Source organism: Fopius arisanus, unplaced genomic scaffold (genome assembly GCF_000806365.1).
Source record: "Fopius arisanus strain USDA-PBARC FA_bdor unplaced genomic scaffold, ASM80636v1 scaffold00051, whole genome shotgun sequence".
NCBI lineage: Eukaryota > Metazoa > Arthropoda > Insecta > Hymenoptera > Braconidae > Fopius > Fopius arisanus.
The window spans coordinates 966,854-989,855 of record NW_011887790.1 but is presented as its reverse complement, the minus strand read 5'-3'; the positions used below and the strand labels follow the sequence as shown (position 1 = coordinate 989,855).

Here is a 23,002-nt window from a genome sequence, read left to right as displayed (position 1 = left end):
TTTTCACACAATACAATTCTGTTTCTTATTCTTTATTATTCTTCTTCTGCAGCATGTCGATGTAAGCACTAGCTAATAAATCATCATTGGAGATTCCCAATTTTTCAAGTAGGTTGTTGCAAATGGCTTGGCCTTCCAATATAATCAATAACGTCAATCGTCGTTGATTTGCATTTGAATTGATTTGAGCCTGAATTACCTCAATTTCGAGGAAATCTCCCAGATCCGTGACAGTATCGATGTGGACCCTGGACTGGCCTACCATGTATAGGTGCCTGATCTTCTCCACAACTCCAGATATTCCATTTATCTTCTTCAATATACTCTTCATCTCGTCGCATCCTTTTTTACTAGCTAATTCCACTAGAGAATAGTCTGAGACTTTTGGTCCTTCTGTGTCAGAACGTTCGTAATAAACGAGTAAGCCGGTGTCATTTTGCAATTAACGATACGATTTGATTATTTTTCATGGGTTCATCCCTATTATTTTTTCATTTCTAATCACCTCAAAGCATCGGAGCTTCAGGCGCCCTTGAGGACTCTTGAAAAACGTATCCGTTTGTCGAATAATTTCTCCATCGCTGTTACTTAATTTTTTGGCCCATGAATGGGCTGCGTCTGGGTCCTTCAACACAGCTTTGATCTCAATGTTCCTGGACATAATTGAATTGACAAATTAAAGTAACACAACAAGTGGTCACCAACCGGCTTTTTCTAGTCAATGTAAAACTTCGAACATTAAAATGATTACAAAGAAATAATGAAACAATAAATTTCTTTGATTTTAGACTCTGTCAATAGCCATTAATTCGTTTGTGCTTATGACATTAAAAATTATATTCTCTCTCTCAATAAGATCATTGAAAAAAAGAAGTTATCAATTCGCTAGTAATTGTTTTCAGTCTGAATCTCTCTATGTATTGTTTAACATTTAGTAAATGAGTATCAGTACTTTCCAAATGGCTGAGTTGAAATTTCCTTGCATAATTCAATGACTCACAATAATGATAATCGTTGAATAGTGAATAGGTCTACAAAGAAATTATTGAATTTCAAGTCGGCACCATTTATTCAAAATCTTGAATATTTACCGGTTGAGTGTCCACTTGACCCTTGGAAATCGCAACTGTTTGGGATAAAAAAAATGAGAGCGTGAGAACAACAACTGTTATAAAAACGTCAGTGACTTCCTGGATTGAGTTATTGTGTTAGTCTCTCTTCAATCAGTCATTAACACTTGTGTAATTGAGTGCATCAAAAATTTAAAAATTATTTTCTGTTACTCACATGTGAATAGTGCAAATTGAAGTATAAATCGTCGAAATTTTATTATATTCATTCAATTGCTAATATTTTGGTGGGTGAACTGATAGTATTTCTTGAGGTGCTGTTATAAACAGTGAAAATGGGGTCGACAGAATTTTTTCCCTACGATCCTTACCGAAAGGTACCACTAGAACCCGGTGAAGAGATTGTCATTTCTGGCATCTCAGGAAGATTTCCGGAGTCAATCAATTTGAAGGAATTCCGTGAAAATCTCATGAACAAAGTGGATCTCATAACTAATGATGATCGTCGTTGGAAATTAGGTGAAATTAATAAAATTATGTTCTGTGATTACCAATGCACGATATTGTCTAGAGAATTTCTAAAGAATTTCCAGGGAATCTCGACGTTCTCCTAAACAATGCATAATTAATCATAATGAAAGATCAAAAGTTCATGGAATATCACTCATACAGAATCCGTAGCGAAGTGGTAAACTATAAGAATTTTTTGCATTTTTTTCAGTCCAGTTCTTGGTCAATATCTCAAGATTGAATGAAGATAAAAATTTTTCCATTAATAACTTTTTTTAAGCTCTAATCCTTGTCTTTAAAAAATGTTAATATAAAAAATTCGGTATATTCCTTTGACTCGGAGATATTATGTATAAACTGGTCTCGAAAAAATGAACATATTCTAGTTTACGATTTCCCTGAAGAAATATCGATGCACTTCGTACTTGAAGAGTTATTGTCGATGTCTTCTCATTATTCGTGTTTTTTTGGAAATTGCTGAGAAAGGCTGGATCACATTGACGTGAAGAAATATACGGTTTTTATGATTGCTGGTCTATAATTTTTCATTTTTCTAAATGATAAGGTTTTGAGATTTTTTCCCAAAATTTACTGAGAACGTAAGGAACATTCCCTGAAACTTCCTGAAACATCGAACACTAATTTTAAAAAATAGTATATTATTTATCGTTAACATTATCAACCGTTTCACTGAAATCTGTGATAAATATGTGAATATGTGAAAATAATTGAAAGGTAAGAAGATATCAGTAATAATTCCTTAGTCAAAATATTCATTAGCTTTTAACGGAATCTTTTTTCGCATGTTTTCCAAATAAACGTGCGACCGAATAAGTCTGACGTAATTTCCTGCCCATAAGCATACAACAGAGAAAACAGGGCAATATGATGAATATCGAATTTGCAATTGACTCGTTGATTCAATTACATTTTTAGATCATCCGGAAATTCCGGCAAGGCTCGGAAAAATCAGCAATTTATCGAAGTTCGATGCCGACTACTTCGGTATTAACTTCAAAGAAGCTCACACGATGGATCCAATGGGTAGAATGGCAATGGAACATGCTTATGAAGCTATCGTCGATGCTGGAGTCAATCCTAAACATCTAAAAGGCACTAAGACTGGAGTTTTCATTGGTGCATGTTTCTCCGAGTCTGAGATGACGTGGGTTTACGAAAAACTTCACGTACGTATCCTAGAATAAGTGCACTTTTTCCAAGGTCAGTTTTTAGTCAATATCTCGAAACTAAACGAACCTAGCGAACTTTTCACATGAACATGTTTTATAGAAAAGTAGAAGAGCTACAAAAGAAGTATCGATGAAAATATCGCTATTTTCCTTCAATTTTGAGATATTGGCTATAAACTGGCTTCTGTTATCAACAGGCAGATGTACATGGTGTTGGCATCATTGGCTGCTGCAGGGCTTTGTTGTCCAACAGGATTTCTTACTGGCTGGATGTGCATGGTCCGAGTTACAATGTCGATTCAGCCTGCAGCTCAAGTCTTGCCTGCATGGAGCATGCCTACCGAGCAATCAGAACTGGTATGTGTGATGCTGCTATTGTAGGCGGCACCAATCTTGTCCTTCATCCCAACGTGTCACTTCAATTCGGTCGTCTAGGTGAGAAGACAATTACTATAATTACTCGCTACAGTAACTATAATTCAAATGATCAGTGCGAATCTCTTTCTCCATGCAACCCCGACTGCGTGTAAGTGAAAAAATAAAATGTCAAACTCTTCCATTCACTGCGCAATTGATTGATCATTCCCTTGCACATTCCCTTGCACTAAAATTAACAATTGAATTATTTCAGGTGTGCTATCGCACGACGGTAAATCAAAATCATTCGACAATAGAGCAAATGGTTACGTGAGAAGTGAAACAATCTGCACAGTCTTGCTTCAAAAAGCCAAAAATGCAAAACGCATTTATGGAACTGTGGTTCACGCGAAGACCAACTGCGACGGGTTCAAGCCGCAGGGGATAACTTTTCCATCGAGCGAAATCCAGAGTGTTCTTCTAAAAGATTTCTATGAAGAGTGTAAAATACCAGCATCTACCGTGACATACGTTGAAGCCCACGGTACTGGAACGAAGGTGGGAGATCCTGAGGAGCTCAATGCCATTGAGTCTGTATTTTGTCTTGGAAAGAAAGAGCCATTAAAGATTGGCTCGGTTAAATCAAACATGGGGCATGCTGAAGCAGCCAGTGGAATGGGCCAAGTTGCTAAAGTTGTTATTGCCCTTGAGACTGGAATTATTCCACCAAATCTGCATTATAAAGAACCACGTGAAGGGGTTGAAGGTCTTCTGAATGGAAAAATGGAGGTTGTAACTGAACCAACGCCTTGGAAGGGAGGATACGTTGGTGTAAGTTCATTCGGCTTCGGTGGTTCTAATGCCCATGTTCTCCTCAAATCAAACCCCCGGAATAAGATCAATGAGGGAAAGCCTGCGGATGATCTACCTCGGCTAGTCGTCAGTTCTGGGAGAACAGAGGAAGCTGTTGAGTCTATCTTAACAGATGTAAGTTAATCCACCTTTGTCTTTGAATGGTAATCAGTGAAATCACATTTTTTAATTGCCAGAGTAAGCTTTAAATGAAATTTATCGTCTGTAAAATTGTAATTAGCTCGCTCCATCACTCGTCACTTGTCACTTCTGGGATAATTCCCCGTGCTTTTATTTTTCCTCCTAGACAGAGTATGTATTAGGGCTGAAAATCATCACTATTTTATTGAATACAGATAGAAAGTCGATCAGTGGATGTAGAATACGTTCGATTGCTGCACGATCTGCACGCAGAGAATCTTGCAGGTCACCTCTACAGAGGCTACACAATCCTCGGTACTTCCAGTTCTGGACAAAAACTCCGAGATTTGAAATACTGCCCAGATGTTAGACGACCCGTCTGGTTCCTCTTCTCAGGAATGGGTTCGCACTGGCCAGCCATGGGCACCTCTCTTCTACGATTTCCCGTCTTTGCGGATGCCATAAAGAAATGCGATTCAGTCCTCAAAATTCGTGGTGTTGATATCTACGAGATCTTGACGAATACCAACAAATCAGTCTTTGAAAGCCTTTCCAATTGCTTTGTTGGAGTAGTAGCGATGCAGATTGGTCTGTTTGATCTTTTAACATCATTGAAAATAGTCCCAGATGCGATTATCGGGTACTCAATTGGAGAACTAGTGTGTGCTTATGCAGATGGCTGTTTTACAGCTGAACAAACAATCTTAGCTGCATACAGTGAAGCTTTAGCTTTGATGGAATGTAATAGAATCAAAGGTGCAATGGCCGCTGTCGGTCTGAGCTATGAGCAAACTCAAAAACTCTGTCCACCAGATATCCAAGTAGCTTGTCACAACGGACCTGATATGACAGCTATAAGTGGTCCAATGGCGTCAATCAACTCTCTAATCGCTAAATTATCAGCGAACAATATTTTCGCTGAAGAAATTCCCTGCGGTGACATCGCTTACCACAGCAAATACATAGCAGACGTTGGCTCAAAGCTCTTTGGGTATCTAAAAAAAATCATTCCAGATCCTAAATCGAGAAGTTCCAGATGGCACAGCACATCCATACCCCAGTCCCAATGGAATTCACCTCAAGCAAAATTTTCATCAGCTGAATATCACACGAACAATCTTCTTGCTCCTGTTCTCTTCCAAGAAACCACCGCTCTCATCCCTAGAAATGCTATTGTCATCGAGATAGCACCACACGAACAACTTCAGAAGATTTTGAAGCGATCTCTCAGTTCTTCAATCACCAATATCAGCCTCAGTGAAAATGGACATCGGGACAGGACTGAAGTATTTTTGCAGGCAGTTGGAGAGCTGTATGAAGCTGGATTGCAGCCTGAAATTTGGAAATTATACCCGGAAGTGAAATTTCCAGTGTCGAGAGGGACGCCTATGTTATCTCCACTCATCAAGTGGGATCATTCTGAAGACTGGTTCGTTACCTCTTACAGAACACTCGAAAAAATTGACTCGGGTGAGAGAGTTGTGGAGCTGGCGATGACAGATGAAGATTATGAGTACATGGAGGGCCATGTTATTGATGGAAAAAATCTCCTACCTGCTACTGGATATTTGTTATTTGTCTGGGAAACTGTAGGACTGATGAGGGGAGCACGGTACACTGAAGTCCCAATTGTCTTCGAGGATGTGCGATTTTTAAGGGCAACTACACTTTTCAAGGACGTTACGTATAAGCTCACCATTATGATCAACAAAGGTAAGACGGAATGCTTCACTGATAACTGATACACAACTCCATGAATAATATACTGACCAGGTAGTTCTAGGAAGTGGTCGGGGGAAGAGCCAAAGATCATATCTTTATATTTCAAATGAAGGAACCGACCTATCACTAATGAGGCAATCCTTTTAAGAATAACTCATTATCAAGCTATTTGAATGATTCATTTCAGGAACTGGAAAGTTTGAAGTCGTAGAAGGAGGAGTAGCTGTGGTGACTGGAACCGTTCGTTACACACTGGATCCTCAGGAAGAGCAGATAAATGTCCTGATAAAGAATCATGATGAACCTGAACAGATGACCAGTAGAGATATCTACAAAGAGTTTCGATTACGTGGATATCAGTATTCTGGATTATTCAAAGCTATTAAAAGTGCTACAACTGATGGATCCAAGGGAACAATCGCTTGGACGAATAATTGGGTGGCATTCATGGATAATATGCTGCAAATGGTACTCCTCGGACGTGATACTCGCAACCTTTTTGTACCGACGGGAATTAGAAAACTGGTGATTAATACCAAGAAGCATTATCAAGAGATCCGTGAGATGCCACAGGATAAACAAGGTGAAAAATTTTAAAGCTTTCTTTAGAAGTTCCATCGAGACGATCAATAATGTGAATATGCAATAAATTAATAATTCCACATGGAAACATTAGAGACAGCTTCTTTCTAGCTTGTGAAACTCGCATAGAAACAGATTTTATCACATTTCCACGGCCATTTTCATCGCCATTTTTGGCCATGTTGCTATCCTTTTTGAAAGAATAGTTGATAATAATTGCATTTTTGAAAATAGCAGACTCAGCCAAGATTCAATTTCCGTTTTAAATTAACTGAATGCCGAATTAATTATTGCTTTAATTTTAGAATTGAAAGTTTATACTAATCAGCATCACGACGTGATCTTCTCCGGTGGTGTTCAAATCCATAATCTACAGGCTAGTGCGATAGCTCGAAGAAGACCCGCAGGCGATCCTGTCCTGGAGACCTACAAATTTGTCGCCCATAGAGACCGTGCAGATGTACCTCTGAAGGATGCAGTTCAATTGGCAACTCATCTTGCCTTGGAAAATCATCTCGGCGTTAATGTTAGAACGCTAGAGGCCCTACGAGCAGAAGAGACACATCCCGTCGAAGAACTTTTGTCGTTCCATATATCAGAGACTCTAGCGAATTTACCCATGATTCAAGCGGAAGTTAATATGGTAACTGAGCAAAATGAGTTACAGCCGAAAGATATCCCTGAGAACGTCATCGTCACGGAATACAAAAGGCTGACTCCAGAAATGAATGCATTGATTTTAGCAGGACGTAATATACTCGTAACCCAAAAAGACGATCCAGTGAAGCAGCTTCTGACGAATCTGAAGGATAGGGCGTTTGTTATTACCCTTGAATCATCACCACCACAAGAAATTATTCAATCATCTAGAAAATATGGGTTACAAATACTTCTAGAAAAAGTTGTCGGTGGCGTGACATTTTGGCTGTTCCGAAAAGTGGATAAAATACCGCAGAATATTACCATAATTACCGTAACCAATGAACAATTCTTCTGGGTAAACACATTAAAAACAGCGCTGAAATCGAAGACTGAGAGAAATACTTCAGGGTCGTCGAGAATTCTATTGGTGAGTGATAGATCGTTTGAGAATGGCCTTCTGGGTATGATCAATTGTCTTCGGAAGGAGCCTGGCGGTGAAATAGTTCGTGGGCTATTAATCCAAGACCCAAATGCCCCGAACTTTCAACTCTCAGATCCTCTGTATGCCGATCAAATGAAATTAGATCTAGCAGTGAATGTCTTGAGATCAAGAGGCACTTGGGGATCATACAGACATCTTCCACTCTCACCTCCTGCAGTACGTCCCACGTACCATGCCTGGGCCAATCAACTAGTGAAAAGTGATCTCAGTTCATTCTGTTGGGTGGAAGGAACCATAACGCCAGACCAAAAGCAGTCCGATCTTGTTAGAGTGGTTTACTCATCAATTAACTTCAAGGACATCATGTTGGCCACTGGAAAACTTACTTCTGACATTTTTGTTAAAATGCGGAGTGCGGCTGAGTGTCTATTAGGATTTGAGTATTCTGGAATTAAGACAAACGGTACCCGTGTGATGGGGATAATTGCTCGCCGTGCTATTACAAATATTCTAAATAGCGATCCAATCTTCACCTGGAAAATTCCTGATGCTTGGACTCTTGAAGAAGCAGCTACCGTGCCATGCGTCTATGCCACGTGCATTTATGCTCTTTACTTCCGTGGAAACATGAAGAAAGGTGACAAAGTACTGATTCATGCTGGATCCGGTGGTGTTGGACAAGCAGCTATCAATCTCGCACTCTGGACTGGATGTGAGATATTTACGACTGTTGGTACTAAAGAAAAGAGATTATTTATTCAGCAGGAGTTCCCCCAAATTCCTGATGATCATATTGGTAATTCTAGATGTACAACATTTGAGCAGATGGTGATGGATAAAACTAATGGAAAGGGTGTTGATATTGTTCTTAACTCACTTGCTGATGAGAAGCTTCAGGCTTCGGTTAGGTGTTTAGCGGAGGGAGGAAGATTTTTGGAAATTGGAAAATTTGATATGGCCAATAATAGTCCTCTTGGGATGTCCATATTTTTGAAGGAAATTAGTTTTTATGGTGTTTTATTGGATAAATTATTTGATGCTCCTGATCACAAGAAGAAAGAAGTTGAAGTTTTAATGGCGAAAGCACTAAACGAAGGAGCTGTTAAACCAATCAACATGACTATCTTTCCTAGAGATCAAATTGAGGCTGCGTTTAGATATATGGCAGCTGGAAAACATATCGGCAAGGTGAGGCACCAATTATCATTATTCATCATTGTTTCATAAATAAATAATCCATAATAAATTTTATTATCCTTGCAATTATGTAGTGAAAAATATCAACGGGGAGATAAGAGTTGAAGAGAAAATGTCTAATATTGCATTTTTTTTTAATCAAAAACATTAGACTAATTAGATCTAATTATATAATCACAGCGAATATACGAGGTAGGATAATTGAAAGCTCTCTGGATGAAATGCTCTACTTTGATTTCAGGTACTCCTTCAAATTCAAGATGAAAAGAAATTGGGACTTCCGATCCCGGCGATACCGAGATATTACTGCCGAGAAGACAGATCGTACATAATTCTCGGAGGACTCGGAGGCTTTGGTTTGGAATTAGCCGACTGGCTTGTTCTTCGAGGAGCTCAACACCTAATCCTCACATCACGTTCAGGCATCAAGAACGGTTATCAACTGATGCGTATTAAGATCTGGCAGAGTTATGGGGTAAAAGTGACGATTATCTCTGGAAAGGAGGCATCAGACGTTGGAGATTGTGAAGAGATTCTACTGACAGCTTCAAATCAAGTTCCTGTGGATGCGATTTTCAATCTGGCAGTTGTCCTCAAGGATAATCTTTTTGAGAATCAAACAGCCGAGACCTTTGAAGAGTCTTTCAAGGCTAAAGCTTGGAGTACCAAAAATCTCGACAAACTGTCCAGGAGATTGTGCCCAAAACTCAGGCATTTCGTTGTATTCTCTTCGGTATCCTGCGGTCGTGGCAATGTAGGACAGACAAATTATGGAATGTCGAACTCAGTTATGGAAAGAGTTTGTGAGCGACGTGCTGCTGATGGACTTCCAGCTCTTGCGATCCAGTGGGGAGCTGTTGGAGACGTTGGTCTCGTTGCAGATATGCAGAATGATGACAAAGAGCTTGTAATTGGAGGAACTCTTCAGCAGAGGATAACATCGTGTCTCCATGAACTCGATGGCTTCCTAACTCAGAACTCTCCAATTGTTGGAAGCATGGTGGTCGCTGAGAAAAGAGCAGGCGGCAGTAGCGCTCTCAATGTTGTCGATACTATACTCAACATCATGGGTTTGAAAGACCTAAAATCAATTAGTCAGCATACATCACTAGCTGAGCTTGGAATGGACTCAATGATGGCTGTGGAAATAAAGCAAACGCTGGAGCGTGAATTTGAGATATTCCTTACCGCACAAGACATTCGAGCCCTCAACTTTTCTAAACTTAATGAAATGATTTCAATAGATCCTCACACAATAGACAAAGATAGTAAAAGTGCAGAGGAAAAGACTCCTTCAATAATGAAATTACTGGTGAAACTTCTCGGTGCGGATGAGAGTATGATGCAAAAAAAAACTTTCAAATTACCCACGAAGCAGGAGAGGACAAAGGACGAGATATTTTGTATCCCTGGAATTGAAGGCTTTGGCGCCGTCTTCATGAATATCGCCCCTGAAATCGAGGCTCCGGCCATTTGTTTACAATTAGACCCCATCAGTGACTCTATTAAAGATCTAGCTACAAAATTATTGCCTGTAAGACTTTATATTCATATATTTATTATATTATATTATATAATAAAAAATTACATCTATAGGAATTGAAAATGATCTGGAAAAATCATGTTCAGATGATTCAGATTCAGAGAACTATGAGCAAATAATTTAAAATCGTTAAAATACAAAAAATTTTTTTCAGCATGTCTTGGAGAAGAACAAAAATCGAAAAGATTTCCTTATTGTAGGATATTCATTTGGATCTCTTGTTGCACTTGAAATGGTTCGACAATTAGAAGCTCTAAGCTGTAATTGCCAATTAATTTTGATTGACGGCTCTCCGGACTTTTTGAAGACCATCAAAAATCAGCAGTTGAAGGCCGAAAATGACGAAGACCTCGGAACCAATCTGCTCATTAATATTACTAATGTCGTTGCACCTGGTGTTAGTGACAACCTATATTCAGAACTTCAAAAATGCAGAACGTGGGAAGATAAACTCGAGGCTTACATGGAACGTATGCCCAGTGATGCCTTAAAACTTTCAGCTGAGAATCAAAGAAATGTGACGATGGCTATGTACCAACGACTTAAATCGGTTGGCTATTACGATCCTTACAGTTTTCCACCCATTAAATCTTCCATCACATTATTAAAGCCAACCTTGGAGAGTTTCAAATATCTCTCACCGGATTATGGACTTACAAAGGTAAATACCCAAAAAGCCAATTTTCATAATTATTGATGAACTTTCGTTAAACATTTATTCAATTGATCAAATATTTTCAGTTAACGACGGGAAAAGTAACGGTTCATAAACTTGAAGGCAACCACACGACAATAATGGACAATCCAAAAGTTGCAGCTGTAATAAATGGAGAGCTTCTCCAAAATGCAATGCCTTGAGTTTTTTCATTTGTCTAATAGAAGGAATAAATGAATTTGGGTAACTTTTTTGTTTTTCATATTCTTCTCTTTTCTCTCGAATTTCGGAAACCCCCAAGATGATTTGGGAATCAAAAAATTCAGATCTCGCACTCATCTAATATTTATTTTCAATTTTTCACAAAATTTCGCAACTGTCACCCGACCGTCCAGGCGGTATTGAGCCCACACATACGCCCAAATTAAATCGAAAATCAAATTTTAATCTTCACAATTATCAGTGACCGTCTGAGACAATTAATTTGATTAATTCAACATTGTTAGTCGCATGTAAATCTATATCACACAACTCTCCATTAAGAAATCAAAGAAAAGAACAAAACAGGATAATAATTCAATTGTTACTTTCTTTCATGAGATAACACGTTAAAGTTTATATTTCTCCACATTTTCCCAATCAAAAACTGAAAGAAAAACGAGTATATTATGCATTCAGCCTTTTATGTAAACCACCTACACCTCCGATAATAGTACATAATATTGCGACTCAAAGCCAAGAATATTCGATATTCATAAACTTCTACACTAGTTATTTTAATATTGAAAGAAAATATTCATTTATCCTGCATTCCGCACTAGATGAGTTCAAATAAGTATAAATGGCTCATTGTAATGAAACTTATGGTTACGATGAGTCAAAAATCGTCATAAAGAAGACTAACATGATCGACGATCACGGTCCACGTACGCACCACTCGCGATTCCCTCAAATTACCATCTAAGATCCCGAAAATTGTATTTTTCAAAGGTCCATGAGCTCTAGTGGACTATTATTAAATGAATATGCTTGATTTAAATCTGGGATTTGTTCATTGTTGTTGTCAATATTATTATTGTTATCATCTTCTTCAGTAGTTGAGGTGGACGGCTGGGCTGGGGGCTGGGAGCTGAAAGGCAGCCTCAGGTGTCGACTTGGAGGCTCCCACAGGACTAGGGCCATGGAAGGCCGTTCTCTGAAATAAAAAAATTATTATTCAATGAAAAACTTTTCCTAGTCTTCACGAAAGACATCTTTAATTACACAATCTATTAGACGGAAAATCTACGCAATGCTTTTACATTGGAAATAAACGAGTAGCAAAAACGTAGATGGTAATAGATTAACCCAATTCCGAGTTGAGAAATAAGTAACATTTAAACTCACAGTTTGGATAACAGTGAAGCAGGCAGAAGAGGCTCATTCTGGAGTCTTTTGAGTTCCTCCGAAATAACCAGTCTTGGGTGCATGCTTTTACCATCCTCCATATTGACTGGGGCAGGATCTACATCTATTTCAACACTTGTTGATGTACTATTAGACGCTTGCGACATTGAGCACATTGATGACGTCGATGAAACTGGTGTTGGTGAATAATTTGAGCTGATATGCATGTCTCTGAAGTGAGCTGCCATTTTTTCTTCGGAAATGAATTGTTTCGACGGCCTCCTGAACAAAAAGATCAATTTCAAGTGAATCAATGAAACTAATGCAATAAAAGAGGAAAATTATGAAGTTATACGAAAACTCACGTTTCTACAATATCCGGAACATCTAGTTTTCTCTTTTGATGTACCATCGGTCCACAAGTTTGTTGTTGTCGTTCTCCAGTGAATCTAACTAGTTGGGATTGTTGGAGACTTGGCACACTCCATGGCATATACATCGGAGGCACTTGTGGTACCTGCTCCCAATTACCTGATTGCTGATAAGGATTTTGCTGGCCCATCATGTGCTGAAATATCGAGGAAGGTGTGTGTAGGTGGCCTCCAACTATCGTTGTTTGCAGAGGAGGAGTAATCACTTGGTACTGCGTAGGAATTGCCATCGGGGTGAATTCGAACGTTTGACTTTTCTGCAGAAAAATAAAACGTCTCAAATTCTCAACTGTCGATGAATGAAACATCTATTATCTTCTCCCAACACCAACGTTATTCACACTTTTCCAATAATTACTCTTGTCACATGTCATTTTTTATAAAAGACCTTCCACTCATCGACAATTATTTCAATTTTCTGACTTGAACAAAGCAACAAATGTTTGTTTTTTCAATAAACAGACAGACGCTAACCTAATCATAACACTTCAATTCAAATAATATTTAATGGTATATATATTATAACGGAGAAATTAAAATTGAGATAAGAGCAATAATTTACCAATGCGAATCCTAGGAGTATCGTAGGTCACGTCAAAAATTTTTGGTCAAGAAATAATAGTGGAGGTACAACACCGAGAATTCTCCACTGTTCCAGTAAGTACGATTTTCTCCTGAATCTGGTCTTTTCACCGTATCCCTTCTAGCCTCGAGAAGTTCTCTCTGTATGGCGATTGACAAGTTCATTAAATTCTGCTTTCACTCAGTAAATATTTATTATTACTCATTCAATTTTTATTGTTTTCCTTATTTTATAGAATCTTAGGACTTGTAAGGAGTGTGTTTACGTCTCGAGCACTGATCCTATAGTATGCTATGCTATAGCATAAAGGACGTGGGCCACTAATCGAACATGGCGGATCTCATGGGGATAATCGAATATCTGACATTCGATCTCGATTAGTCGAATAGATAACTGACAATTACATCAGCTGATTAGCAGAGGGTACGGGCAAAGAGAATTGACTAAATAAAAGTAGAGGCTCAGTCAAAGAGGATTGACTGAATTTCATTAGGAGTATCTTCAATATATTGAATAATTTTTTCCATTTAAAATTCCACAAGATGTGACTTCCCCCTTTCGCTCGTCGACTAAATTTCAGTTAAACGAATAAAAAACAAAAAGCATTCATACCGCAGAACATAAAATTCGCTCCGTCGACTTGATGGACACCCCAACAATAAATTAGTAACCATCCAACCAACTAATGTCGAATTGGCTCTCCATATTTATCCGCTACGATTTAAATTCTTTATTAAGTAGTTTGCAAAATAGTTAACAATAAGACTGAACTGAGAGGGAACTAGTTATACCTAAAATCTACTCCACAGTTATATCACAATTCCATAATATAATTGATTTTATACAATTGCATTACTATTACATTCCCAATGTATCCAATAATTTTGATGTTCTATTTTCATGTTAGTATAAGTATTTGACGATATAAAGCTCGATATTTATATTATACACACACCATTAGCAATGGTTATCCTTATATTTTAAATATAACTTTAATCAGACAGTCACTTATATTCTAGTGTCTTCCTCGAAGGCTCTATTAGAATTTTGTTTTTCATTTTTCCAAGCCCCTGTTCACCACAAATTAAAAAGATTCATTCATCAGTCATTAGTGCATGAATGATCCTATTGAAATAAAACAAAACAATTATTCAACAATATAATATATTGAATAGTTGTTTAATATGAAAGTGCGGCATCCAACGGGATATGAAGGGGATGGAAAACATAAGACAAACATCAATGATATGGAGTTGGAGCAGGCGACCGAATGACATGTAAGATTAATTGATAATTCATTTGAAGTTAATCCAGTTTCTTTCAGTTGAATTAGATGAGCTTTTTATGGCTGAAGCATAAATTGGAGTTCAGCTGGGCTTGGAGAGTCCTTCACCTGAGGATTCACTGGTAATCACGCGAGAAACGGCACCACCAAATCTTCTTTATGTTCAACTTTTACATCATTCAGCGCCGTCACTGCATTTCTCAGCATATTTGTGATCTAATCATGTAAAAATAGTAGAATTTAAAATTTTAAATTTGCAAGTCAACTGATTTTTTAATTTGATAATTCGGATGGGTGCAAGATCATTTATCGAAATATATTATGTTCAACCTGACGAAATAAAACAATGGATTTACCAATTCGTGATCTTCAGATGCGATAGGATTTGCAGAAAGAATTTTTTCTGGAGCTGGAACATCTTTCAATAAGCAAGGATGGGCCTGTGGTACTTTCACACCACCTGACTCTATTCTCTTGGCATATGCTCGCGACCTGTCCATATACTCATGCTGCTCCAAATTGTGTGAATCAAGGGCACCAACATCAATAACATTTCTATTGACAGAAATAAACAGAATGAGCGTCAAATTTATGCTCTCGATAGATAGTACATGCGAGCCTCGAAGAGTTATTGGCGATATCTCATTCTTCAAGTTTTTTGCAAATTTATTAAACAATTGATAAAATTGACGTGGAAAAAATATATCATTTTTGAGTTATCATTATTCGAGGTCTCACCAAGTTTTATGACTGTGGAGGAATTTTCCTGCGTCGTCAGTAAACTTTTGCAAAAATTTACACAACTCTACCAAGAATTGAAAAAAATAATGATAAAACAAAAAAAAACGGCGTATTTTTCAGATCAATCTGATCCAAGGTTTTCTATAATTTACAAAACACATAAAAAATGAAAAGATATCGTCAATAACTCCTCAAGTCTTTGAAATTGAAATTTAGACAACCAAAAATCAAAACTAGTAAAGAACTTACGCTGCAGTTTCATGGAGAATCCTTGTCAGGGCACTTTGCTCGTCTGTTTTCTTTGGTACTGAACTGGCATACTGATTCACATAGTCATCACTGCAGAAACAATGGGAAGCATAGATTGTCAATAATATAACACCTTCATCATAATTACTATCTTTAATTACCTATGAACCCTGGGTATATTGGTATTATTACTGACTGGATCGACCAGCAGATGAGTTCTCTCATTAGCCTCAGAGCCCTGAAAATTTTGGGGAGACAAGTTGATGAACAAACGAACAAACAAAATACAACGCCCCTAACCTTAAAAGAAAACATCTTCGCTATGACTTCGCGATAACTCTTGATGAATGCTCACACTCTAATTAATTTTATAACAAAAATTTTGAAAACAATAAAATGAGATGAAACATTGATCTACCTGAGGTCCACTGTCGTTCTGGAATAAACTGCAGCAGCATCCCATTTTCACAAGATCTAACTAGTAATTTATACACACAGTAACTCTGGACCTAATGTATTAACTCGGTAGAATTATCTTCAGCTCTCACAATTACGATGATGCTGTGCGCATATTTGGTTGAGACTAATTTCCTCAGTTTTTATTGTATATGTATTGTGTGTGGGTGAATCAGTGTAGTGTTTATACTTGATCCTTCCCAAGAAGTGAATACCTTGAACATAAAAAATTTACTGAGAATCGAGAGCATCAATGCAAAAAGAAATCGTAAAATAGCATCCCCGCTAGGAATATAAATTCAAATAATACGATATCAATATATGAAATAATAAAAACTGTAGAATTTCTTGAATGCTCTGTGCAAATTATATCTGTTTGTGGTTTAGAGATAATTTTATCACAATAGCAAAAGTTGAAGTACTAACCTTTACTTATTCCATCTGTATTCTCACAAAATCCTTGATCGACTGTCCATGTCAGCCTTCGAAATCATTTATAACCTCAAATAATACTCAAAAAAATTTCTGTCGGTACGTTTTGCAATTTTTACAACAATTGAAAATGTTACCAGGACATTTAAAACACTTGCTAAAACTTCGGGAGGTTAAAAAATTCGCTAGGATCCACAGCTTCTCAAATATTTCTGAAGCTAATGCCAAGGAATCATTGGGGAAACGGACTAGAGTGCAGGTTGGTTTATCAAGAATGGTTTAATGATAAATTTATTTATCAATAAATTCCGCAGACATACCATTTAATGGTGAATTATTTTTTTTATAATTATTGAGTAAATCCACGAAATTTTGTGTCCAGGGATGGGTTCGGGCAGTTCGTAAAATGAAGGACAACATTTTTCTGGATATAAATGATGGATCCACCAGTCAACACCTACAAATCGTTCTGAACAGAGACTTGAAGCCAGAAAATTTGTGCTATGGAAGTAGTGTCAGTGTAATCGGTGAAATATCGAGTGCTCCAAATGGTAGAGCAGAAGTAAGAGCGGAAAATATTGAAGTTCTCGGTTCCTGTGATCTGGATAGTTATCCTTTCTTACCGAGGAAGCAATATACACAAGAGTACATTAGAGAGCATTTACATTTGAGACCCAGAACACGACAATTCTCGAGTGTTCTGAGGCTAAGGGATTTGGCAACGTCAGCTGTAGGTGAGCACATGAGAAAACGAGGTTTTGTGAATATCCATACACCAATTTTGACTTCTAATGATTGTGAGGGGGCTGGGGAGATATTCACAGTTATGCCAAATAGCAATGCATTAATCGAAAGTATGAAGAAAGAAGATAATAGTCGGGAGGAGACGTATTTTAATACTAAAACATTTTTGACGGTCTCGGGGCAGTTGCATTTGGAGATACTCGCAAGGTGATTTCATCAAGATTCTTTCGGAGCTCCTGCAGAATCGTTCGAACAGAATTGACAAAATTTGATCGTTTGAATCTTCACTTAATAATTAAAGATTTTTTTTTCAGGGCTTTGTCACGGGTGTACACGTTTGGGCCGACGTTTAGGGCTGAGAATTCCAAGTCACGGTTGCATCTCTCTGAGTTCTACATGATTGAAGCTGAAATGGCATTCGTGGATGACATAGAGGACATAGCAGCTGAAGCCGAACTGCTTGTTAAAGGAATCACTTCTACATTGTTCGAGAGGGGTACAATAGATGCCCAAAATCTTGGTGCTGTTCCTCCCGTGTGGCTGGATAAACCTTTCGGAGTTTTCAGTTATGATGAGGCTTTTGATATACTAGAGAGGCACTCGGATAAATTTTCGGTGGGTGTAAAACGAGGAGAGGCTCTCTCAAAAGAGCACGAGTTGTTTCTCGTGGAATTCAATGGAGGAATACCCGTGTTTATTCTCAACTGGCCGAAGAACATCAAACCGTTTTACATGAAGGAATGTAAGGACGATGATACAAAGGTCAGATAATTTAGCCAATGGAAATTTTCAACGTTACATATCAGAATGATGATTTTTAGACGATCCCTCAAAAAATTAAATTTTATTTTTGCAGGTCGCCGCAATGGATCTTCTAGCACCACAGGTTGGTGAGCTTTTTGGTGGAAGTCTTCGTGAAGATAATTTCGAAAAATTAGAAGCAAAAATTCCATCCACCGCTGATATCACGTGGTATTTGGATCTTAGGAAATATGGGAATGTACCCACTGGTGGATATGGAATGGGTTTTGAGAGATATCTACAAGCGGTACTCGGCATTGCAAACATTAAAGATGTGATACCCTTCCCCAGGTGGCCACATAACTGCAGCCTTTGAAATTAATTAGCTTAAGGCATCGTCTATGATTACACACATGTGTTTTTATGTGGATGATATTTATTTTGTACCGTTATTAGGGGTAAATACAATGCAAATGCAAATGGAGTGCAAGATCAATTATTCAAATTTATTTACACCCTATGAAGTCTATGGATATTCTGTCGAAATAATTCGACAGAACAAGTATTCACCAAGTGTTAAGTGGCCATGTAACACTACCATAGAAGTTAAATTTTTAATCCAATTATTTTTTAGGGTAAAACGAATATAAGCAAATTTGCCTCCTTACTCAGTTTTCCATGAATATCTCTTAATTTAAGAGAGATACTGAAATTTATTTACATCCTTGTACAATCCCAAACATTATCTAAAAATAGTCCTTAGCGTACCCATCCCTATAAAAAAATGAATTGAGAGCCGAAATTTTTTCAGTGAAATCGCCAGTATCACAGATTCCCATCGTCTACATGATGATGAATTTTTAATTTTAAACCTTAAAAAATTGAATCAATCACAGCTTGTATAGTTCTTTCCTGAGAATCTTGCCAGTTGCATTTTTTGGAATTTCGTCGATGAATGTGATCTGATTAATGTGTTTATGTTTGGATAGCCTTTGTGCAACATGATTTTTTATTTCTTCCTCTGTAACTTTGATATTTGGCTTTGGCACAATGAACGCTTTTGGTGCTGCCCCTAACTCGTCGTGAGGGACTCCAATTACTGCAACGTCATTTACTTTTTCGTGACTTATGATGACGTCTTCCAGTTCAGCAGGAGAAACCTGGAAGCCCTTGACTTTGATCAGGTCTTTTAACTGTCCCGTGATGTACAATTCTCCTGTGAACAATAATTTGGGTGAGAAAAACTGCTCTTTGTTAACGTTTAAATCACTCGTTGATACGTGATCGATAATTTTTCGAATTTAGATAGATTCACTGTACCTTTTTCGCTAACATATCCTAAATCTCCTGTCTTTAGCCATCCCCCATCTATACAGTCCGCCGTAGCTTGAGGATTTTTGTAGTACCCTTTCATCACTTGCGGCCCTTTCACAAAAATTTCTCCAGTTTCGTTAACACCTAGATTTTTCTGAACGTTCTCATCATTTATGTGAACAATTCGAACATCAGTATTTACAAATATAAAACCTGAAGAATCCCAACTGGAATATTTCGATCGTGCTACCACTGGAGATGTCTCAGTCAAACCGTAACCCTGGCTAAAGGGAATATGACTCCCCATTTTTGCATGAAATTGTTTAATTATCTCAATTCCAAGAGGGGCAGCACCACTCGTAACACTGTTCACATAATCCATATGTTTCTTCGTGAATCTCTCGTCTTTCACTGTAATTTGAAGAACCGGAGGTACAACATATAATACTGTCGTTCGAATTTTCTCAAGGACGTCTAGTAAATTCTTAATTGTGAATTGGGGTATGCAAACAACGTGTCCACCCCTCCTAAAAATTAGATCCAAATGTTAATAACGTTGATGGCATTAAAGCCGAAGAGAGGATCTTGATTCTGTAAGTACCTGAGATAATTCAAAAAACAAACGACAAAACCAAACATATGGTAGAAGGGTAGAAACACGGGTATGACATCTTGTTCCTCACTACCATCTTCTTGATCAAGATGGTATCCATGATGTCCCATTTGCAGTAAATTCGCAACAATATTGCTAAAAAATATTCCAAAGTCTATATTTTTCGTTGATAATTTATTAATTCGTTCATAATCCCTTTAAAAAAATCCAATGTAACGTTTTTTGAAGCCCGTTTATTCGATATATATCTATATATATTTATTTTATTATATATATGTATAAAATATAAACCATATACTTTATTCAATATTTTATGATGAAAAGAGACGTGAGAAATCCCATCGTGGAATTCTTATATTTTTATCACCTAAGGGAAAGCTATTCTAGCTCAGAGTCTGAATCTGAGTGTTTGAATTCCGATTCTTACATATCTATTCGTTGAAAAATGAAATGGAAACTCATGAAGTAGCACCACAAATGTAAGAATACGCGGTCGTAGCGCGCGTTAATCTTTAGTTAGATTAAAAATTTAATTCGAACCTGTGAGTAATTTCAACGCCTTTGGGGAATCCACTGGTTCCACTGGAATATGGAATAATGAATGTATCATTTTTGCAGTCAGTTCCAGTTTGCTCTCCAATATTATCAAATTCCTCAATCCTGTTACTCACTAAATCCCTGAAATTTATTGCACCAGCAGGAATTGGCTCGTTCCCATTTGGAACAACAATTGTTGGAAGGCGAACAGAGTTCTTCAGCTTCAGAGCTTCCATTATATCTGGATATTTCTGCGGAGTCGTAATTATTGCAGAAGCTTCGGAAATCGCCAGGTGCTTACTTATTTCATAAATCGTGTAGGCAGGGTTTAGTAGGGTCACCTAGTGATTTGTCAAATATCAGAAGTGAATGCTCACAAATTCACAACGAAACATGGAAAATAAAGTCCCAAAAAAAGACAAATTGCAGAAAAAAAAAACTCATGATTACCCTCACTCCAGCTTCACTTGCACCCAACGCAATAATCGCGTACTCTGGAATATTCGGAAGAACAACCGCCAGTGTATCCCCCGGTCCCAAATTATTCCGTCGCAGAGAAGTTGCAAATTTTCCGCATAATCCCCTCAACTCGTTATAGGAATAAGATCTGCCAGATGCTGAACACGTCTTATGGATGAATAATAGATTGTTATTCGCATTGGTAATTCATACGATTGTGGAGTTGAAATTAATTATCAGCAATAAAGCGTAGAAATGTCTAGTGATTGAAAAAAAAACGTAATGTCCAGATCACTTTTCTAAATATTCTCCAAAGAAGTGAAAAGATAAGAGCAAAAAATTTGGGTAATTATCTAGTATATTCACACTAGCTAATTGCACAGACATTTTGATTGTCAATCGCTGCTTTTTTTATGTTTAATATTCTCTTCTGTTTGTTTACATACAATCACTCTGATAACGGTCAGCGCAGAAAACATGTTGCATTGTCATGTCGCATTAATCCAAGTAATTTATTTCAATGTAAACTAATTGAACTATGACTCCCGCATTATTGTCTCACATTTCCATCGTTGACTCTCAAATTTTATTTTTTTTATAAACCCAATGACTCTTCAAATCAAGCAATTTTTTTCGCAAGGTCGAGGTTTTTTTTAATCTACTATTGAACACTTTAATAAAGTGGTTTTTTATCGAATGTGAAAATAGAAACAATTATCTATAATAATGTCAATTAGATTGCTCATTGTGAATTCATAAAGAAGGGAAATAGTGATGCAGAACAAAAAATTCTGTAGTATTGTGTTTGTATAGTGAAAAAAATATGTTCTTGCGTTTTGTCATTATTTAAGGGCTCAGGAAGTTTTGTGATGGTGCGATCATTTTTATGGATTTTTTTTACTGTTTTGCGATTCTTTTTAAGACCAACTTCGAACTTCGTAAGCCATTAAATAATTACAAAACGTAAAAACATTATATTTTTGGGAGTCAATCCCATCTCAAGATTCCGAGAAATGCGAAAAAAACGTGAATCTTGGCGTAAAAGGGTATAGAATATCCCTAATTAATTATTACCGATATTCTTGCATTTTTCAATTTTTTTACAAATCCGGGAGATGCACTTGATGAAATTGACATGAAAAAATATACCGTTTTCAAGTGTTCCCATTATCGAATAAACTTTCATTATTCAATTGAAATTATAAAAAAAGAGTCAGCACTATGAAAATCGGATCCAGAATTTTCCAGAAATTTCCAAAAATTTACAGAGAAAAAACATGAATTATTTTAAGTGTCAACTCGGGATAATTATTTTTCAACAAGGCGGGCAGAAAGTGACAACTTTAAATATAAGAGATAGGATAATTGAAATTATTATGATACATACAAGTGCAGTTTTATTTCGCCACTTGTCCACGTCTTTCCAAATAACTTGATGCAGATAACACGAGGGAATTTCAATCTTGTCGTAGGGACTGGTGAACACATTATCTCTATCAGTATATTTAAAGGTATTCGAAGGCTGGCTATTGTAATTTCGGCTAGCATTGCCAAAATAACTCTTCAATTCTTTATCAAACAATCTGATTTTTGTGTCACTCAAAAATCGACGATGAAATGCCAAAATTCGAAACATTCTCACGTTACGTTATTACTTGTTTATCATCAGAAGAACTGAAAGAGACTGATGCACGTGACCGAAATTGCAGAAAAACTAACATCCTCCGAAAGAGAGAGAAGATTCAATTATGAGTGGGGGAAATGATAAAATTACTCGGAATCATTGTCAAAGGGCGGAAGTTTCTGGAGTATGGGAGGTTGCTCACTGATCCCCTACTTTTTGCGATCTTTATCAACGATCCGGAAGAAAAAATGAGGGGAAATAGAATAGGCGGATGGAGAATATGCAAAGTAAAAATCTTCTCTCCAAAGTTTGCGGTGGTGGCAGGAGATGCGCAACAGATCACGAAAATGCTCAAGCTTCTGGGACGATACGCTCAGGAGAATAAACTGTTCCCGAACGTTGCTAAAACCAAAACGATGGTATTCAGTAATGGCGGACGCTTGGGAAAAGAGAGAAGGGAGAAACGGGCACTGAACGGACGACCTATATATAGCTGGCCCCTGG

At 37.4% G+C, this 23,002-nt stretch overlaps 6 protein-coding genes and 1 long non-coding RNA gene across 9 annotated transcripts; 3 read left to right on the top strand and 4 right to left on the bottom strand.

Annotated features, from left to right (window-relative positions):
• Nucleotides 1-6: 6 nt before the first annotated feature.
• Nucleotides 7-710, bottom strand: LOC105267957 (uncharacterized). The gene is made up of 2 exons (XM_011307154.1): nt 506-710; nt 7-436 (listed from the first exon to the last, which is right to left on the bottom strand). Exons 1-2 carry the CDS (start codon nt 659-661, stop codon nt 26-28), a joined length of 567 nt encoding a protein of 188 aa, XP_011305456.1. The 5' UTR covers nt 662-710; the 3' UTR covers nt 7-25.
• Nucleotides 711-1,218: 508 nt separating this feature from the next.
• Nucleotides 1,219-12,081, top strand: LOC105267945 (fatty acid synthase). 2 transcript variants are annotated; one of them, XM_011307140.1, is made up of 11 exons: nt 1,219-1,589; nt 2,517-2,767; nt 2,968-3,205; nt 3,402-4,114; nt 4,336-5,833; nt 6,030-6,425; nt 6,730-8,696; nt 8,947-10,239; nt 10,403-10,909; nt 10,990-11,146; nt 11,998-12,081. In XM_011307140.1, exons 1-10 carry the CDS (start codon nt 1,406-1,408, stop codon nt 11,104-11,106), a joined length of 7,164 nt encoding a protein of 2,387 aa, XP_011305442.1. In that variant the 5' UTR covers nt 1,219-1,405; the 3' UTR covers nt 11,107-11,146; nt 11,998-12,081. The 2 variants fall into 2 exon arrangements, with proteins under 2 accessions (XP_011305442.1, XP_011305443.1); XM_011307141.1 differs by lacking the exon at nt 11,998-12,081 and having other exon boundaries at nt 10,990-11,151.
• Mst85C lies at nt 11,231-13,597 on the bottom strand. Of its 2 annotated transcripts, none has more exons than XM_011307143.1 (4): nt 13,283-13,597; nt 12,655-12,977; nt 12,290-12,571; nt 11,231-12,098 (listed from the first exon to the last, which is right to left on the bottom strand). In XM_011307143.1, exons 2-4 carry the CDS (start codon nt 12,948-12,950, stop codon nt 11,888-11,890), a joined length of 789 nt encoding a protein of 262 aa, XP_011305445.1. In that variant the 5' UTR covers nt 12,951-12,977; nt 13,283-13,597; the 3' UTR covers nt 11,231-11,887. The 2 variants fall into 2 exon arrangements, with proteins under 2 accessions (XP_011305445.1, XP_011305446.1); XM_011307144.1 differs by having other exon boundaries at nt 12,655-12,857.
• On the top strand, nt 13,286-13,910 carry LOC105267947 (uncharacterized). The gene is made up of 2 exons (XR_892297.1): nt 13,286-13,377; nt 13,539-13,910. It is a non-coding gene; the product is annotated as an uncharacterized lncRNA (long non-coding RNA).
• Nucleotides 13,911-14,009: 99 nt separating this feature from the next.
• Nucleotides 14,010-16,549, bottom strand: Lamtor1 (Late endosomal/lysosomal adaptor, MAPK and MTOR activator 1). Its single transcript, XM_011307145.1, has 6 exons — nt 16,461-16,549; nt 15,997-16,249; nt 15,740-15,816; nt 15,579-15,668; nt 14,945-15,143; nt 14,010-14,804 (listed from the first exon to the last, which is right to left on the bottom strand). Exons 2-6 carry the CDS (start codon nt 16,039-16,041, stop codon nt 14,715-14,717), a joined length of 501 nt encoding a protein of 166 aa, XP_011305447.1. The 5' UTR covers nt 16,042-16,249; nt 16,461-16,549; the 3' UTR covers nt 14,010-14,714.
• Nucleotides 16,550-16,571: 22 nt separating this feature from the next.
• Nucleotides 16,572-18,441, top strand: AsnRS-m (asparagine--tRNA ligase, mitochondrial). The gene is made up of 4 exons (XM_011307146.1): nt 16,572-16,725; nt 16,849-17,417; nt 17,525-17,972; nt 18,067-18,441. Exons 1-4 carry the CDS (start codon nt 16,597-16,599, stop codon nt 18,325-18,327), a joined length of 1,407 nt encoding a protein of 468 aa, XP_011305448.1. The 5' UTR covers nt 16,572-16,596; the 3' UTR covers nt 18,328-18,441.
• A 178-nt stretch (nt 18,442-18,619) lies between these two features.
• Nucleotides 18,620-22,916, bottom strand: LOC105267950 (4-coumarate--CoA ligase 2). Its single transcript, XM_011307147.1, has 6 exons — nt 22,262-22,916; nt 20,866-21,042; nt 20,419-20,756; nt 19,867-20,013; nt 19,272-19,792; nt 18,620-19,167 (listed from the first exon to the last, which is right to left on the bottom strand). The coding sequence occupies exons 1-6, from the start codon at nt 22,508-22,510 to the stop codon at nt 18,842-18,844; spliced, it is 1,758 nt and encodes a 585-aa protein (XP_011305449.1). The 5' UTR covers nt 22,511-22,916; the 3' UTR covers nt 18,620-18,841.
• Nucleotides 22,917-23,002: the final 86 nt, after the last annotated feature.